The sequence below is a fragment of the Panulirus ornatus genome, chromosome 22 (assembly GCF_036320965.1).
Source record: "Panulirus ornatus isolate Po-2019 chromosome 22, ASM3632096v1, whole genome shotgun sequence".
Taxonomy (NCBI): Eukaryota; Metazoa; Arthropoda; class Malacostraca; order Decapoda; family Palinuridae; genus Panulirus; species Panulirus ornatus.
The window spans coordinates 17,358,201-17,378,326 of record NC_092245.1 but is presented as its reverse complement, the minus strand read 5'-3'; the positions used below and the strand labels follow the sequence as shown (position 1 = coordinate 17,378,326).

General features: G+C 43.3%; 1 protein-coding gene across 4 annotated transcripts in view; it reads right to left on the bottom strand.

The window, feature by feature from the left end:
- Window positions 1-377: 377 nt before the first annotated feature.
- pb (homeobox proposcipedia) overlaps window positions 378-20,126 on the bottom strand; it is a 143,170-nt gene continuing 123,421 nt past the window's right edge. For all 4 annotated transcript variants that reach the window (XM_071676208.1, XM_071676211.1, XM_071676210.1 and 1 more), the window contains 3 exons: window positions 10,358-10,399; window positions 6,055-6,206; window positions 378-3,574 (listed from right to left, as the gene is read on the bottom strand). In XM_071676208.1, coding sequence (XP_071532309.1) covers window positions 2,093-3,574; window positions 6,055-6,206; window positions 10,358-10,399 — 1,676 coding nt within the window. In that variant the 3' untranslated portion in view covers window positions 378-2,092. The remainder of the gene's footprint in view (window positions 3,575-6,054; window positions 6,207-10,357; window positions 10,400-20,126) is intronic.

The window sequence follows — 20,126 nt, the reverse complement described above, 5'->3', positions numbered from 1 at the left end:
GTCACAAGATTGATAACTAGAAATAAAAGTCTGGTTTTTTTCTTCTTCTTTTTAAAATCTTTAGTGTATCTGTTTTTCGTGAGATTTGATCGTTCGTGTAGCTTCAGTACCCCTACCTACATACAGAAAATCATCAACACTTCCAGAATCACGTCCCTAAACCTTGAACAAGATTTCCCTACCATCTGGTAATTCTTACCCTGTTTGCTGGCGATATGTCTCCCTAACAGTTAGCTACAAATTTTCCCTGTCATACACACTCATGTACCTCACCCTATACAGTAACCTAAGGAAGATACCTCGATTCATCGATTACTCTCTCCAGGATCGAGAGAGAGAGAGAGAGAGAGAGAGAGAGAGAGAGAGAGAGAGAGAGAGAGAGAGAGAGAGAGAGAGAGAGAGAGAGAGAGAGAGAGAGAGAGAGAGAGAGAGAGAGAAAGTAGTTTCTCGGGGGTCATCTCGAGGGGAAAAAAAATATATTGAAGGGGAAAAGTATAAATTATTGCTGGAAATCTTGACAACAAAACCACCGCTCCCCCTATATCACCAGTGACCTTATTTTCCATGGTCACAGTAGGTACAGACCGAAGCTTATCACTACAGGAGAGGAGGTGAGGCTGACTATGCGTTCTATCGCAGCACGGCGAGAGAGATAGAGAGGTGGGGGAGGAGGGGGACATCTAACTGGGTAGGGGAAGAGGAGGAAGGGGATGGTTAGGAGGTGGGGATGTTTGAAGAGGGAAGATGGGAGGGAGAATGTAGGGATGGGAGTTGTGGGGAGTGGGGGTCGTTTGGAATGACTGGCAACAACTGTTCTACGTCGCGAGGCTTGGCCCACACGTCGCGAGGCTTGACCCACACGTCGCGAAGTGTGGCCACACGTCGCGAGATTTGGCCACACGTCGCGAGGCTTGGCCCACACGTCACGAAGCTTTGGTCCACACGTCACGAGGTTTGGCCCACACGTCGCGAGGTTTGGCCCACACGTCACGAGGTTTGGCTCACACGTCGCGAGGTTTGACCCACACGTCGCGAGGTTTGGCCCACACGTCGCGAGGTTTGACCCACACGTCGCGATGTTTGGCCCACACGTCGCGATGTTTGGCCCACACGTCGCGAGGTTTGACCCTAACGTCACGAGGCTTTGGTCCACACGTCGCGAGGTTTGGTCCACACGTCGCGAGGTTTGGCCACACGTCGCGAGGCTTTGGTCCACAGTGGCGGTTTACTACGGGGAACCATAGATCGCCGTAAGGACTTTGAGCCAAATTATGGCACCTGGTCTCCTGCTATAAGATAAAAGATCCACACAGCACTGGGTCACATGTGGCACATCGGTCCAAGCAACATGACGCCACATACTTCAGGGTAAGGCAACATGGGGCCACACATGACACCGGGCCGGAAACTATGTGGGGCCGCCCTTGAGCCACTTTACAAACACACACACACACACACACACACACACACACACACACACACACAAGATGGTGGCAGCACTTGGCACAGACTTGGGGCGGGCCAGGTGTTATGAAGCACATTTTCATTTTATCCACATTCCACCGAGCGAGACGGGACTGAGACCCGCTGAGGCTGGAGGCCCTCAGATAGAGGCGACTTCGATCTCGGGCCGGCATCGCGCGCGGCACCACAAGCCAGCCCGACGCTGACACTCGGGAAAAGACTTCCACGGGCGAGAATGACTTTCTTGGGCGACACACACACTGAAGGAGGGAAGATCGGGGAGGAGGAGGAGGAGAGGTAGGAAGAGGAGTAGGAGGAGGAGGAGAAGGACGAGGAGGAGGAAATGGGGGAGGAGGAGGAGGAGGATGGGTAGTGTTCTTATCAATACTCACTATGAGGTTTGTGAGAGAGGAGCGCACAAGGGATGCCCACTCATTAAACAGTTCGACATTTTCGCCATCGTATGAGGAAAGGAAGTCACTGTTTCCGGACACCTGTGGACATCACACGAAGGTGTGGGTTGTCTGTGGTCTCCTGAGTGCCAGACTAGCGCGGCACTGCCTCTGGTTGGGCTCAGCTCAGCTGGTAGTACTCGGGCGCGAAGTCGTTGGCCAAGTTGGTCAGGAAGTTAAAGTCGGAGGAGTTGCTGTTCTCGCTGGGGGCGGCGCTGCCGCCAGTGCCGCCACCTGGCCCGCCGCCTCCACCGCCGCCACCGCCACCACCACCGCCAGGTGCCACCGCCGCCTGTGCCGCCGCCGCCACCACCACCGCCGCCACCACCACCTTGCTCGAAGAAGTTAAAGGTAAAGTTGAGGTCGTGTTCGTGCTGCTGGTGGTGGTACTGCTGGTCGTGGTAGGCCACACCTTCGCCTCCCGCACCACCGTTGGCACTGTTGTAATAACCTCCGCCCTGAGTCATATTGGCCATGTTGGCCATATTGGCCGGGTTGTTGGTGGCCATAGTGGTCATGGCGGCGCCCTTCTCAGTGTGGTCGTAGCCGGTCGTACCACACATGGTGTATGAGTCGTAGTACTGGTGGGCGGCAGCGTCACCCTGTCCCCCGCACCCGTACATACCACCGCTGCTGTACATGTAGTTGTAGCCGGAATAGCCATCCCCACACATCATGTTGTTGTTGTAGTAGTGGCGGTTGTAGCTGTAGCCGTCCATGCTATACCCGCCGTTGTACATGTGCTGTCCCCGCTGCTGCTGTTGCTGCTGCTGCTGCTGCTGCTGTTGGGCGCAGGTGTAGTCGTAGCCGTGAGTGTTGGAGACGCGGCTGTTGGTGTTGGCCATAAACTGGGGTGGTGTGGCGCGGCCCATTACCCGGTACTGCTCGACCCACGAGCCTCGGTATGACCCGGGGAATGTGCCGGTCATGCCTCCTCGGCCCTTGGCGTCCCCACTACCTCCGCTGCAGTATGAGGAGAAGGTGGAGCCTCTCCCGGCTCCCCCTCGACCCCCTCCGCCGCCGCTGAACCCATGTGCCACTGAATTGGTGGTGGAAACGGCGGCAGCCACGGCAGTGGTGGTGGCAGTGTGTGGCGCCGCCCTGGTCGAGGTGATGGGCGGGGTGGTGAGGGCGGGGGAACCAGGCACCCCTCGTGCCCCTGTCAGGTGGGCGGGCGAGGCTGTGGGCGTGGCAGGCGTGAGGGGCGGGGTGGCGCGGGGTATGGGCGGCGTGTTAAGGGGCGCCGTATCCTGTGGGCCGCCCTCTTTCATACTGATGCCCTCACCAGTGAAGGCCAGGGGCCCTGGGTACCTCAGATTATTGCCGTCCTCACACTTCACCTTGCTAGGGTCGAGTGGCGGGACCGTGGCACATGCAGCCCTGGCGCCGCCCGAAACCCCAGAGCCCACGGAGGTAGGCTGGCCTCCTGTGGTGGCCGAGGCCGTCGAGAGAGGCAAGCTGTCGTTGCTCTCCTCCTTCTTGACGTCAGACGAGCACATGCTATCGGGCGACGACGGCACCGACTTTGTGTTGTTGTTGTTGGTGGCGTCGTCCATCCCAGACCGCTGCTCACCCGTCCCCTTCTTTTCCGACTCCTCGGTCTTGGCCATTGCTTGCCTCTTGTGCTTCATCCGACGATTCTGGAACCACACCTTCACCTGCGGGAGGAGGGAGAGGTCAGTTTACTCCTTACAACCACCACAGGAGTTGTGAATACCTTAGTCTAGGCTCATACGAAGCATCACAATGGTTTTCTGGGAATGCAAGAAAACTGTAACGCAACACAATTGGGCCTTTGGTTTATATACCAAGTTCTACAGAAATAAGAAAAACACTCTCTCGATATCCTACATTTTCTATATATAAAGTAGTTGTTATCCTGATATGCGACTGTCACATAAAGTTATTACTTTCGCGATACATATTTCAAAAGTTTTCAATGACTGTTTTCCTGATAACACGCCAATTATTATCCGATATCCCGATAAGAGTATATAATTCCACCCATTGATAAAATTTACGATCGCTGTTATGAAAATAACTGAACGATGAACCGGAGAGAGGTAGAAACTGGGATCTCATGCGTTTTACTCAAATGATTACTCTCTCGAGGTGAAAAAACATAGGTAAATATTTTGAGCAGGCTTTTCAATTCTCTATTACGGTTCAGTATAGAATAACTTTAAACTGGCGCAGGGTTTAAGTCTTGGTTATATATCTTTCTGTTTGTCGAGCTGGGGCCAATCCGGTGTCCATAAGGATATACCTGACAAAATTTGGAGTAGAGCTCTTAGCCCCACGAGTTCTTGAGGACTCCATACCTCCTTTTGCTCCCTCCTTTGCTTGCTTCCACTTTGCTTCCCCCACCTTTGGCTTTCCCCAGCTCTCTGCTACTCTCTCAGACCCTTCAACTGCTCCACAGATCTCAGAGTCTGCCTACTTCCCACTCAATTTCCGTCTCGACTCATTCCTTGCATTTTCATCTTCAGTAGTTTCGGCCCAAGAGATTTTTCCGATGTTGTCTGAGCCGATTGTAATCTTCCCTTTGTATTTTCTCCACAGGTATATCCTCCAGGTGTACTATTTCTTGGAATATCCTCCTCAAGCATACCTTCCTATATATCATCCAACGTGTCATTAGATTCACTTTGCATCTTCCTATGATTTTCGAATCACTTTGTCTCGACTAAGTGTCCTACATGTCATTACGTGCCTTGGTTATGTGTTACAGACGTAAGGATGTGTTCTGCTACTGTATCCACACGAAGGAACTACCTAAAATTGCTTCCTGAAGGAGAAGACGATCATATCATGAGTTTATATGAGAAAGACAGGACAACAGGATGCCTGATTAGCCCACGACTGGGTAGTCTGTTAAAAAAAAAGAAAAATAAGAGTATTACTTGACAAAAAAGGATGGAATTTCTTTAATTATTAACATTTTGTTGAATGAGGTCATTACTCGTGTACTCCACGCCATTCACGGAAAGTTGTTGACAGAAACAACAGTTTCAGACCCTGCCTTGTTAACAATGTCACATGGCAAGGTTTGCATGCTACAGGGGAGGGAGAGAGCCGATAACAATTTGTTGCATGGTTCGAAAACACCTGTAGAGCTGGTGTGGCGAACATCTGTGCCACACATAAATTCATGAGCCATACTTTTGTATTCATGCTTTATAAAAGCTTTCATGCAATGCATTTGCTTTATACATACATATATATATATATATATATATATATATATATATATATATATATATATATATATATATATATATATATATATATATATATATATATATATATATATATATATATATATATATATATATATATATATATATATATCCCTGTTCCCTCTTTTGGAAAATTAAAAAAAAACGAGGGAACAGAGAATTGGGCCAGGTGAGGGTATTCCCTCAAAGGCCCAGTCCTCTGTTCTTAACGCTACCTCGCTAATGCGGGAAATGGCGAATAGTTTGAAAGAAAGAAATATATATATATATATATATATATATATATATATATATATATATATATATATATATATATATATATATATATATATATATATATTCATATATATTTCTTTTTATGGAGACGTGTTGGACTTCACCCTCTGTAGCCACAATTGGTCGATGGCGTTTTAATGTATCGTACATTCATATTTGTTCTTTATATACAAGCATTCTCATCTGAAATAGTTTAACATCTGAATCTCTTTTTTCATAAATTAGATTAGAGCAATCCTTTCAAGGGTGTATATATATGGGCTTTCATATGTGCACAGGTTCAAGAGCTGATCTCCAATACATCTTTCACCTCGTAGAATAAGATGATAGCATGATGATAACATGATAACATCCATCCGTGTGTAAAGCACGTCCAGAGCCTGTTTCTCAAGCATGGGTGACATGGGCGCCAAATCACGTTAGTCGATAACTTTTCATCTCTCTCTCTCTCTCTCTCTCTCTCTCTCTCTCTCTCTCTCTCTCTCTCACACACACACACACACACACACACACACATACACATACACACACACACACACATATAACTCAGACGCCTGTCTGTGTCTCTCCCACACACAGCACGTAAACCCGTCTCTTTCGAGACCGTAACCCATGTGTCCTACCTGTCTCTCCGTAAGGTCGAGGGAGGCAGCGATCTCTATCCTCCTGGGGCGGCACAGGTACTTATTGAAGTGGAACTCCTTCTCCAACTCGAGCAGCTGCGTGTTGGTATAAGCGGTGCGCAGCCTCCGCGGAAGACCGTTCTCGTTCGACCCTGTGAGCGAGACGCTTCGAATGAGAGAGTGAACCATCAAATGACACAAAAGGGAGACACTTCGAATAAGAAAGTGAACCATCTAATCTACGCGAAACTTCGGGTAGATTCCTGTAAATGCTACATTGGTCTTGATTTAAGGGATAGACATGAAATTGTATGAACTTCTGAAGTGTGATTTCGCCTTCATACTATCATCACGGACAAGTGTAATTATATATATATATATTATATATATACATATATATATATATATATACATATATATATATATATATATATATATATATATATATATATATATATATATATATATATATATATATATATATATATATATATATGTGTGTGTGTGTGTGTGTGTGTATCTGTGTCTGTGTGTAAATATATCTCATTACCCTGGGACCTTTTTTTGATGGCTGCAAACAGATGGCCATAACACTGGCAGACGACTGTACAGTACCCTGAAAAGCTCTGAGTGATATATATGAATCAATGTATCAGATGGTGATTAAAGGTTTTGGCATTCATGGCAAGTTTTTACCTCATCGTTTTGATCATTTACATACATTATTTTGAAGTGTACACAAACAGACCGAACACTTGCAATTTTAAGTGTATGCAAACAGAACGAACACTTGCAATTTTCCCCTTCATTTACCATGTTGATCAGTTTGGACTTAATAATGGTACACCGGAAATTCGGATGACAAAAAAAACTTTTTTATAATATGCAAAAGTTTTTTGCTGTAGTAGAGTGCATGAGAGTACGTGGGAACGAGAGATAGCAAAAGACCTGATGGTGTTCGACGAGGTTATCTGTTGGAGGAGAGTACATGGGAAAGACATATTAACGAAAGACCTAATGGTCCGTGACGAGGTTATCTGTTAGAGGACAGCAAACGGGAGTACAACGGAAACTCAGATAACAGAGGACTCTATAATCAATGGTAAGGTTATCTACAGGAGAATAGTAATATCTTAGATTCCTTGACTATATAGATGTAGACGAGAGAGTGGGGAAAAAAAAAGGTTGTTGAACCTTCCCACGAAGAAAAATCTTAGCAATGATCCTGTTCATCAGAATAGGAGGCCCAGGGAGTATGTGGGATCGAACCCATTTACCCAGTGACTTCGATCCTCATGAACCTTATAGTCAGACCTCGGCTGCCCTAGAACAGTACTCAGAGTTGTTCGTGCTCGAAGTCTTCATTGAGTTTGCTTCTGATATAAGACTCTGCCGGCATATATATGTTATGAGTTATAGGAATGATGTATATGAATGTTGTGTGCGTGTGTGTGTGTGTGTGTGTGTGTGTGTGTGTGTGTGTGTGTGTGTGTGTCTTTGAAAGAGGTTCTAAGAGACAGCCTCTATGAGAGCAAGTACCGCTTTGCATCCAGGAAACAACTGAATTGAAGAACAAGACCTCCTAGAGTAAGACCAAGAGACACGTCTGTGCAGCAGGGTGCAGGGTGAGGATGAACTTGCACACCGTAAAAGGAAACGAAGGCAGGGGAGTCCACCCCGAAAGAAAGCTGATGCAAAGCTAGAAGCATCATCGTCTGGCAGGCCCTGTATGTATTCCTTCCCGTGGGCGCAGAACCGTGTGGTGACCCCCAGAGACCATTTAGCTTGACGCATGATGTATAAACAGCGTATGATTGATTTCGTTGTCTCACTGGTTCCGTGTTGGTTCCAAACATGCTGAATAAAGAGAGATACATGCAACACAGTAGCACGCACGCATGACCAGGTTTTATTTTTAAGTTTAAAGATAAACCAAACAATATGTAAAACCTTTCAAAATTATCATAAATGTACACACACACACACACACACACACACACACACACACACACACACACACACACACACACACGTACATATTTACAAAGATATGTACATATATGTCTACATATACACAAACACATATGGGCATTTGTACACACAGAAGACGCAAGGATACACACTTGTAAACTCACATGAAAGAGCATGACGTTTATACAAAAAGAAAAAACACAAACATATGCACACAGAGAGTTAATCACACACACACACACACACACACACACACACACACACACACACACACACACACACACAAGTGTATAACTCCCTCCAAGTACCGTAAAAATAGATAATTACGAATTGGTAGTTATACATAGTTCATTACATGAACTCTCAGAATATGAATGTTTTGTTCATCATAAGTTCTGCACACACACAAGTGAACCTGATGTTCACACGACTACGTATCGTCAAATTTATAGAACTTTAGCGATCTATCAGTGAGCAAGAATAAAAACTTTTTCCTTAATATTAATTGTCTTTTAGGTACGTACAGTGTTAATGGGAAACTACTTATACTTTATGGAGGTGTCCTTATGGCATTTATAGGTTTGTACTTGGATTCCCTACGGTACACAGAGGAAGTACCTAAAGATACGATGTTAGATCGTAAACCCAAGATTTTCAGAAATTGGCACATTGTATATGGAAAGTTTCTTTACATAAGTTAAAGAGGACAACTTTGTAAGAGATAAAATGAAAGGTCTTGACATGATAAGGGAAGACCTTACATTCTGTTAATGATAAAAAGTACTTAGGTTTAAGGACATCTCCCGAAATCTTCAAAACACGAATGATAGGCCACTGATGTCTACCAGAGCTGCGGCAATGTGCAAAATGAAAGACGTTTAGTATTATGGTTAACTTTTGTGGTAAGATGAGTGAATACATTAGCTACCTCACCATTCAGGTTTTATGTCACGTTCACATCCTTTGACCTGACTCTTTAAGCGTGGGTCAGAGAGTAAACCATCATAACGAAGCTCTGTACATGACCAAGTAGGGTGTTGGATATAATATGACGTGGATGCAGTTAAGGCGCTGCTTACAACTTAACGTGGTACTCCCACAATCGAAAATGGTACGCTACAATCCAACACGGACCTGCTACAACCCAACATGGTACTGCCACAACCCAGCATGTTTATCTTTACAACCCCACATGACAAACATAACACATTCCATCTTTTCAATCCCTCATGATACAGTAAGAACCTAATATGTGCTTCTCCAGACCCAAAACATACCACTACTACAACCTCACAATGTACTTCCACAAACTCAGAATGTACTGCTATAACCTCAGGGAAAATTCGACTACAATCTCTTCTTAACATTCATACAACCTAAAGCACCAGAGAGACACACCATTACCCAAAACCCTGCACACAGCCAGCCTGGGTGATAGTCTCGGCCTCCGGCAGTGTCTACAATATCTACAAGATGTTGCCCCACTCTGAGACAGTATCAGACACTAATGATGGGAGATTGAGAACCGCTTAGGTTCTAATGGTGACACACTATGAGCTCTGTACGGATTATGTCTCTATAGAGAGAAGAGAGGAATGTGTATGGGGGGCATTTCCTACACTGAGAGTGGAGGGAATATACCTGTAAATGTGATGTATTTGATGATGATTTTTTAGGGATAGCGAAGGAGAGCCGATGAAAAATATCTGAAAGTATCTGAGGAAAAGGAAAACCTGCTTAAAAAAACCTGGGGTTCGTGAGGCCTGGATGTGGATAGGGAGCTGTGGTGTCGGTGCATTACACATGACAGTTAGAGACTGAGTGTGAACAAATGTGGCCTTTTTTTCGTCTGTTCTCCTGGCGTTACCTCGCTGAAGCAGTGGGTAGCGATGCTATTTCCAGTGTGGCGGGGTAGCGACAGGAATGGATGAAGGCAAACAAGTATGAATATGTACATGCGTATATATGTCTGTGTATGTGTATGCTTATGCATGTATATGATGAAATGTATATGTATCCATATGTGCGTGTATGGGCCATAATAATAATAATAATAATGATAATAATAATAATGATAACTGATACAAAAAGACAAAAAAAATATATATATATATATATATATATATATATATATATATATATATATATATATATATATATATATATATATATATATATATATATATCCACTTGTTATGACTATAACCTATTCCTATGCAAAACATGATATACACAGTACATACTGTACAAAACTCGGGTGAACATACTGTACATAACTCGATTCAAATTAGAACCCTTGCTTAGAATGTGATCACAAACTGGGAATACTTACGATTCGAGTATTGCCTCTGCGATGGAACTCCTGGCGAGACATCTGTGGGAAGATGAAACCTGTCATTAGCCCAGACATGTATGTTAGCTACACTTAATCTATATGTTTTCATAAATCATTTATGACACTGATTATAGGAATTGGTAATTATTTGTTTAGATATATCTTTTCATAATGAATGCTTTTGAAAAGAAGAAATTTCGACGTGTAAACAAGATATTCATATCTATGGGATATAAGAATTTTTATGCTACAACGGAAATGTTATAGGAATAAAGTGCAGGTAATGTAATCGCATTTGCTTGAAAAATGGTATATTGTTGTTGGTATGAGCTGTAGTTACCTAGACAGTTACTTTATTTGTTACTTATGGAGTGTGTGTGTGTGTGTAGTATGCACATAACGCTATTCAAGAAGGAAACGTTAAAATTACCATTTACAAGCTAAAAGAAATGGTCTAATATGATGGACATAGAGTATGAAGGTTCAGCTACGTATAACAGTACATATCCTTGCTTATTCAAGCGTCGTAAGGCCCTGGAGTCCATAGATGCATATATTATAGAGAGTCAAAGTTTCCTTCATCAGTGGGTCACAAACAAAGATCTTTGCCTCAGAGGAATGACAACAGCACCTACAAGGCACTTTGGCCCAGGAAACACAGACTTGAGCTACGTCGAAGATCCATAGACAAGGTTTTGCCTCATAGCCAAAGGAACGACAGAAAGACGGTACAGAGACGCCCGAACTGGATGGCATCAGAGGATCACAGACAAGTGTCCTCTGCACGTAGCCAGGACCAGCACCAAGACGGCACCCGAACCACCCGACACCCGCTGGTGATACTTTTTTTCCGAAACATAAAATTTAGGGAAGAGTCCAAGTTAATATTCCACTCCGTTCATAAAACAACTTTTGCCGGCGGTCCTCAACTCGTGACGAAGCCCCAGCAGGAGAAGAAGAAGGAGGAGGAGGTGGAGGAGGAGGAGGACCATCCTTACCCTTCCTTCCCCACCCGCCCGCCCGCCCGCCTTACCCCTAGCGCCCTCCCACATCATCTCTCCCTCCCGCCCTTCCCCTCCACGCCTCCCTCCTGCTAAGAAGGTTCGTAAAATTGACACCCGCTAAGTGAGGACGAGGAGGATTCTCTGAGAGCCATCAAAAATTTTACTCAGCAGCGCCGTGGAAACTTGAGACATATTACTCATAAAGCCTGAGTTTATTATTGTTTCTGTAAACTTTGGGTGGGTTTACGAGGCGACCGAGTCAAAAAGTGAATACGTTATGAAGTGGCGCTGTTTAATTGATTCATTTGAATACGGCCGTTGTAGCCCGCACGTAATGCCCAACGATTAGCAAAAATCTGGGTGGGAATTGGAGTCTTTCTGCATGAATATATTAGAACATAAAGGGGCAAGATATATACATGCATATATATATATATATACTATATATATATATATATATATATATATATATATATATATATTTATATATATATATATATATATATATATATATATATATATATATATATATATATATATATATATATATATATATATATATATATATATATATATATATATATATATTGTCATTTGCGCTATTACTCCAAAGGAGTTCATCATTTTCCTGCTTCTGCGCGAAGTGCAACCACGCAACTGCAGAAGCCCTATATATGGGGTCCTGGGGTTGTATGATATATACATATTTGCTCTTGTGTGTGGATACACTAGTGCATAAACTTCTCAAGAAATCACTTATAGAAGATATTGATAATGACTAATCTAGAAAAAAAGAAAATTCCTTTCACAAAAAATTTCAGACACCATGATCAACTTGTATGGCAACGCTTCAATAGGAGAACTACGTGTTCAACAAATACCTTGTAGTCATCTGCTCGGTGGAGGATCGTGGCCACTTTGCTGTCTACAATGTTTAAAAAAGAAATTGAAAGCACATAAGTTTTCGAAGATGATGTGAGATGTGTTGAGGAGAATTTGGAGCTCTGTTTGAGACGTTAGAATGTTGAACGGGAAGGGGTCTTCTGTCTGACTGTCATGTCACCTTCTGCAATGGTGGGTGAGAGGGACCTTCTGATGTATCATCCTATCTTCGTCTATATGCATTTACGTAAATCGGGAACTAAGGCTACAATTGCTGTCCTTCAGCAGATAACCTCAACTTAGACCATCAGGTCCTCTGTTATCTGTCTTTCCCATCTACTGTCTTCCTGCAGAAAACCTTGTCATAGACCATTAGTTCTTCTATTATCTGTCTTTCCCATCTACTCTCTTTCCGTAGAAAATGTCGTCCTGGACCATCAGGTCTTCTGTTAGCCGTCTTTCCCACCTACTGTCCTCCTGCAGAAAACCTCGTTGTAGACCATCAGGTCTTCTGCTATCTCTCTTTCCCTTGCATTGTCCTCCCACAGATACCTTCGTCATGGACCATCAAGTCCTCCACTATCTGTCTCTCACTTGTCCTCCTATGTAGATGGTAAACCTGGAAAGACAATTCTTTTCCTTGGGTAACAAGAATATCGTTGCCATACGACACACACACACGCACACACACACACACACACACACACACACACACACACACACACACACACACACACACACACACACACACACACACACACACAAAACTCCATGTATAGTTGAGTGAGAGACGAATAACCTTCCATATATATGGCCAGCAGCAATAGGGGAGGTAGCCGACACTGTTGTAGTCCAGCACTTGTGGGTTTATGAGCTGGAACGAAGCATGAGTTCCAGGCCCGGCGTTCCAGCCAGGGAGTAGTAGTTCACAAGATTAAGGAACCTCGTCTCAAAATATTCTCATAATTAAGCCGTCCGTAGTTTCTTTTTTTTTGATTGAGTTTTACACTGATTAAAAGTTAGGACACAGAGCTAAAAGGTGCTATAATTCTTAATGATTCTTTTTTTTTTTGAGATTGTATTTATAAGGAAAATATGAAGCTGATTAAAGTTTTTATAAGGTTGCAATTTTCGTAAGACATCTTAGTCAAACGATTGACATTTTACAGACACAAGCACAGGAACACATATACACATATCATAAAAACACACACTCACACACACATATACACACATATACACAACCACATAGATATTCACAAGAAAAAACGCACACAAATACAGGAACATACACATACATATACACACATAAACACACATATTAAACAAACTTGATGAAGAACACCTACAGACGAACACATACACAGACAAAATCGTCATTTGCTTAGTTCCACATTGTGAAGCGGCGTCATCTCGCCTATGTGAGGGGAAGGTCTTGGCTATGCCGGGTCTGGAAGACATTAAATCGACCAAGCAACGTTTTTCAATTCCCGAGGATGAGGAGGAGGAGGTCCAGCGCCTTCTGCACGGTAGGGTTCGAACCCTAGATGTTAACATGTGTATATGGTCGTACTCACTATTTCGACAGGATGCACACGAGTTTGTCAGTATCAGATTAATGCATGTATATTTTTTCAGCCCAATTTTGAACAGTTAATGAAAATAGATATAAGTACCATCTTACTTATACAAATCTTATATAACCATCTTGGACGAAAAGTGAGATGATATGTGTGAAAAATATACACCAAGAATTGATATGAGTTCCTTGGAGCTCATAATTCCAAAGCTTAAATGTGAAAAGATCATGGGAAGGAGGACAGGCAAAATAAGGGAGAGAATCTCACAGCTTCGCTGTTCGTTGAAAGAAAAAGGCATCATACTGACCCATCCTCGTGTGACTGGTGTCGGCACAGAAACAGTGGGAAAAAGCAGCCAGGCATATACCGAAAGCCCAGATTTAATGGGATGGAACAACAAGCAGACAACCCATGAATACTGGGGCCAGGAATATTAACTGTAGAGTAGAAAGAGGGAAGCAATAACACAGAAGAGGATGATTGAAGAGAGGCGATGCGAGAGAGGAGATAAGACTGAAATTTTCCATTGCGCTCAAGCGAAGAAAGAACTGGTAGAAGAGGTACCATAGATATGCTAAGGCAGATGAGATCCCTGTAGATATAGTAATAGCAGTAGTAGTGGTAGTGGTAGTAGAAGTAGTAGTAGTATTAGCAACAGCAGTAGTAGTAGTAGTAGTAGTAGTAGTAGTAGTAGTAGTAGTAGTAGTAGTAGTAGTAGTAGTAGTAGTAAACATTTAGCGAGACAAGCCAATGCCATTTGCACCATCAAGGTAAATGATGAACAAGGTAAAGGCATGGTAGATACAAAAGTACATTTTTACCGAATACTAACTCACCACTACTCTCTCTCTCTCTCTCTCTCTCTCTCACACACACAAACACACACACACACACACACACACACACACACACACACACACACACACACACACACCGCACATACAAACACCAACACAACCTCATCATTTTCATATACACATTTTTCTCCTCTTTCTTTTAACTTCCTCTTCATACAAAAGGATCTTTCTTCAGGTACGAATCGAACATTGACTTTCGGGGATTTCTTTCTTCAACACAAAAGAAATGAACTGTGATGAAATTCTTCTTATCTTTTTGTTATTCTTTTGTATTTCTTCCCTTTATCAATTCTTTTCCTAAGTTTGTGTTCGTCGTTCGTGGAGAGTTTATCTGCGAACGTGCCATAAGAAGATGGTGTGCGGACGAAGGAGAGCGAATGCTACATGGATGAATATGATGCACGTCATTTTCTTTCCTCTCTCTCTCTCTCTCTCTCTCTCTCTCTCTCTCTCTCTCTCTCTCTCTCTCTCTCTCTCTCTCTCTCTCTCTCTCTCTCACACACACACACAAACAAATACACACACAAGCATACAAAAATACGCATGCACACACACACACACACAAACATACAAAAATACGCTTGCACACACACACACACACACACACACACACACACACACACACACAAAAGGATCAGAATGAGCTTGCCATTACCATAGATAACACAGTCTCTTGGATTTGGTATCAGTGTCATATTTCTGGTGGAATAGGGCAGTAAATAAACGCAATATTCCCGCAGGCTCAGATCTCCCTGGCCTGGACGAGAGCCATGTATCACGGAATATTCGAAAACCAATGACACTCGCTCGGGTAGAATTGTTACATGATGATGGGAAAGTACGACAAAGCATGTCAAAACCTCCGTCTCCACCTCCTTCTCCACCTCCTGCTCCTCCTCCTCCTGCCACCACCGACTCCTCTTCCTCCTCCGTCCCTCTCTCTGAGGTCTATGGCCCCTTGTGTTTGCCTGGGGGCAGAGAGAGAGAGAGAGAGAGAGAGAGAGAGAGAGAGAGAGAGAGAGAGAGAGAGAGAGAGAGAGAGAGAGAGAGAGAGAGAGAGAGAGAGAGTGGGTGTGGAGGTGTGAAAAGCTTCGATGTTCGCTCCATTTCGTCTGGGACTGACACCCCCCCAAGGCTCTTAGGTGAGGCTAGTACATGTACATGTGTCGCATTATATACTCGTAAAGGAGCGAGTTAAGGATGCTAATGTATTCTTGTATACTTTATACAATACGGATAAGTATTACAGCGTTAAGATGGGGATGTGGGTGGGTAGGTCGCTTTATTTCTTTATATCTTTGAACAGTTTTTATGGGTCGTAGTTTAGGCTTTGTGGTTCATAATTGGGATTATAAAATGTGTGTGTGTGTGTGTGTGTATGTGTGTGTGTGTGTGTGTGTGTGTGTGTGTGTGTGTGTGTGTGTGTGTGTGTGTGTGTGTGTGTGTGTGTGTGTGTGTGTGTGTGTGTGTGTGTGTAACTGTATAGGAGGTATAATGTATGAGATGATAAGGACAGGTTAAAGGGAAGTAATTCATATGTAGGATGAGGTACATAAAAGAAAAAGGGAGAGGGTTGCGTTGCTTGGTAAACGGTGTGGATGAATAGGAAGAATGTGAGAATGATTGTAGAATATACATGGGTTAGTGAGAGAGGGTTACATGATATTCTAATCTGATGTCTGGTATTTTTTATAGGCTTGCCAATCAATTCTTAAAGTAGTTTTTCAAGCAAGCATGTTTCACAAGAAATATTTTTCTGAACATTCTCATGTGTTATTCATTGTTTCTCAGGATCCTTGACATGAGTTATAGATCTATAACATAGCTATGAATTTTAGATCTATAACATAGATATTTTCTACTTGTGTACATCCTTGTAATGAAAGGGAAATAACTGTTTTCTTAGAAATATTCTACCGGCATTTCCTGAACGGGTCCTTGAAAAACAAATTAAAAAAAGAAAAAAACTTTTCCTTTTCTCTTTCATTCTACTTGAAAGGAGATTCATCTCGAAACCAATGCTTTATGATTTCCGAAATAGGGGTTCAGAATCATCAAGCAGGGGGTCATGATCTCTTGAAATAAAGGTTCACGAATACATCATTCTTAGATGAGAGTAGACCTATACTGAAAAATTCCCATACGAAAAACACTCCTTCAGAAACAGTGATTCCATAATCATAAACCACTGAAACCCGACATAGGATTCATATAAACAATGACGAGCCTCTCTGACACACACACACACACACACACACACACACACACACACACACACACACACACACACACACACACACACACACACACACAAACTCAACTTAGACTAAGGCGTGTATGTGCGTGTATACACGTAGCAGTAAAGATATGACACATACATAAAAGTTAGATGATGGGGCAACGCGAATGTAAAATTCTCTCCTCGTATCACACACACACACACACACACACACACACACACACACACACACACACACACACACACACACACACACACACACACACACAAACTCAACTTAGACTAGGGCGTGTATGTGCGTGTATACACGTAGCAGTAAAGATATGACACATACATAAAAGTTGGATGATGGGGCAACGCGAGTGTAAAATTCTCTCCTCGTATCACACACACACACACACACACACGCGCGCGCGCGCGAGGCATCGTCCAAACACCTCGACGTAACCCCCAATCCTCCCCGGCTAGCTAGTGTTATCAGCTAAAATTTGTGGGTTTTAATCCTTCTCATAGGAAATTGAACACAGGATCTGGCCGTTTCTCAACTCCAAGATCAGACCGATGGGGAAAGACGCGAAATTCTTAGTTGGTGATTATCTCAAACTTTTTCTTGGCCCGAAGGAAACATAGAACATGCAAAATGGCTACGAGTTAAGGCTTTTTCTTACGGGTTATCTCTGCTATCTGTTGGGTTATTGGATATAGGGGCCAGGGGGCTCGGTTTTCGTTTAATGGAAGAAGGTACGTATTTCATCTCTGATTTTTATCTAAAAGACATTCTCATATTTTGTTTTATTTCAGAGAATATTTGTGTTAGGTTAGGGCACATTGTACTTCGACACATATGTGAACAGCATATTTGCATATTGATGCATGTATGCACATGAAAATAAGATAGACATAAACATGTATTTGCAAATTTTTCTTTTTCTCTTTTTATTTTCTCTTTTCTCTCTTTTTATTCTTCGCTTTTCTCTCTTATATTATCACCTATAAATGTATTTATCGATCTAATTATCTTTCTAGCTATCTGTCTATCCATCTAATACGTCTATCTGTCTATCTATCCATCTCTCTGCCTATCAAATAGAAAAACATTAGGCGGGAGGCGGGAACTTGCAATGCCGAGACCATACATCTGCGCTCTCCTACCACGTCTTTCTCTGTTTACTAAGACACAAAGTTAATTAGATAACAAATTGACGATAAAGGCATCTCTCACTTCAGCTACATGCTTCCTGTAATGGACAGTCTTTGATCCGGATTTGTATACTGTATACGTATCCCTAAGTTCTTGATTTCTTGTCTTCTTTTGTCCTCTTTTCTTCATGATCTTCAAGCATCATCAAATATTCATTTGTCCCTCTCAGCACTGTGGCGTAGGGGGTGCTGAGACTAGTGCCCCGAGCTGACCCCGATGACAGTTAGAAGGTGGGTTAACACAGCAGCGGTATTGGCTTCGCTTGTGTCATGGACTAACATAGCAGTGGCATTGGCTTCGCCTGTGTCAATATGACAGCTCCGCAATTTCCTTTAAACTATCGACCTGGAACTCTGATTTCAACTGTTTTAAAAGGTTTTGGCTCTCTTCTTAATGCTGACTTTCTGAAGCGTCTTACATATCATATAATCTTTTTTTTCTCTCTGTTTTTTTTTTTCTTTTTTACTGATGAGCTTGTCTTCGTCAAGTTAAGGTCCAGTGGTGACATTTTCTTCTTTTAATCATTAGCTGTTATACCATTAGCCATTGTAGCTTTTTCTTTGGTTCATTTTGAAACATTTGTTCCATTTGTATCCTCTTCTGTCTCTTTAGCATGTCTTATAAACCCATCAACAGCTTTCTGATTCATTATCGGCTTCGTTTTTTTTCTATCATCATGAGGGGGAATATAGTGCTTTATTAAGTGACTGATGCTCTATTAGCAGAGGTCTCGTACCCTCCCTCAGCAGCCTCTGTTTCATTGGCCAGCTCTTAAAAGCATTCTTTACGTTCCATTAAACTGAAGCTCTGGCGTTGCATTCATAGCCATCTGGCACTCCATTAACCTGAAGTCAGATGCTCCATTAACCTGAGGCTGGTCTCTATCATCTACCTGGTGCTTCATCAAGCTGTACCTGGTGCACCATTAACCTGTGATTGATGCTCCGTTAACATGTAATTGGTGTTCCGTTTAACCTGTACTTGGTGGCTCGTTAACCTATACCCAGGTGTTCCATTAATCTGCGTCCGGCGCTCCATTAATCTGTCTGTACACAGTGTTCCATTATCCTGTACCTGGTGTTCTGTTAACCTGCGGGTGTGGTGCGGTGGTGTGTGTGTGTGTGTGTGTGTGTGTGTGTGTGTGTGTGGCGCGGGGTGACGGGCAGCAAGTCAGGAGGTGGGCGGGAGGGTCCGTGGTCCGTCACCCTGCGTGTCCCCGACCTCCGCAATGCATCAGCACTGCCAGCATGCAACACCTCCTCCATGCTTCCTCCCTCTCCTCCTCCTCCATGCTTCCTCCCTCTCCTCCTCCTCCTCCATACTTCCTCCCTCTCCTCCTCCTCCTCTTCTTCCTCCTCCCTATCCATCTTTCCCTTTGCTATCACATCCTCCTCCTCTCCTCCTACAGTAGTCCATTCTCTCTCCTTCCTCCTCTTCCTTCTCCCGCTCAACACTTCTCTCCTACTCCTATTCCTCCTCATCTCGGTGTCTCCTCCTCCCTCCACTGTTACATCCCTCTCTTCCTCAACCCTCCTTTTCCCCATCCGCTATTTCGTATCCCTCACACTTGCCTTAGCTCTTTCCTCTCTCCTTCTTGTTAACCTTTTTTCTTTTGCAGTTCCTTCTGCTTCACAACTGCTCTGTCTTCCTTTCCCTCTATGTCGTCCTTCCTTTTACATCCCCCCATTTCTCTTCTCTCTCTCGCTGTTTTCCTCCATCTTTAGCAATATCCCTCTGCCCCTTCTTCATTCTCTTCTTTCCACCTTCTTTCCTGTACTTTCTCCCTCAGTCAAATATTTGTACCTCATTTGTATTGTAATCATTCTGACCACAACACCAAGGAAGGTAACACACACACACACACACACACACACACACATACACACACACACACACACACACACACACACACACACACACACACACACACACACACTAAACTGTCGTAGGCTATTTCCTTAGTATCTCATTATCTTCGTCACGCAATCACCTACTCAGGATCG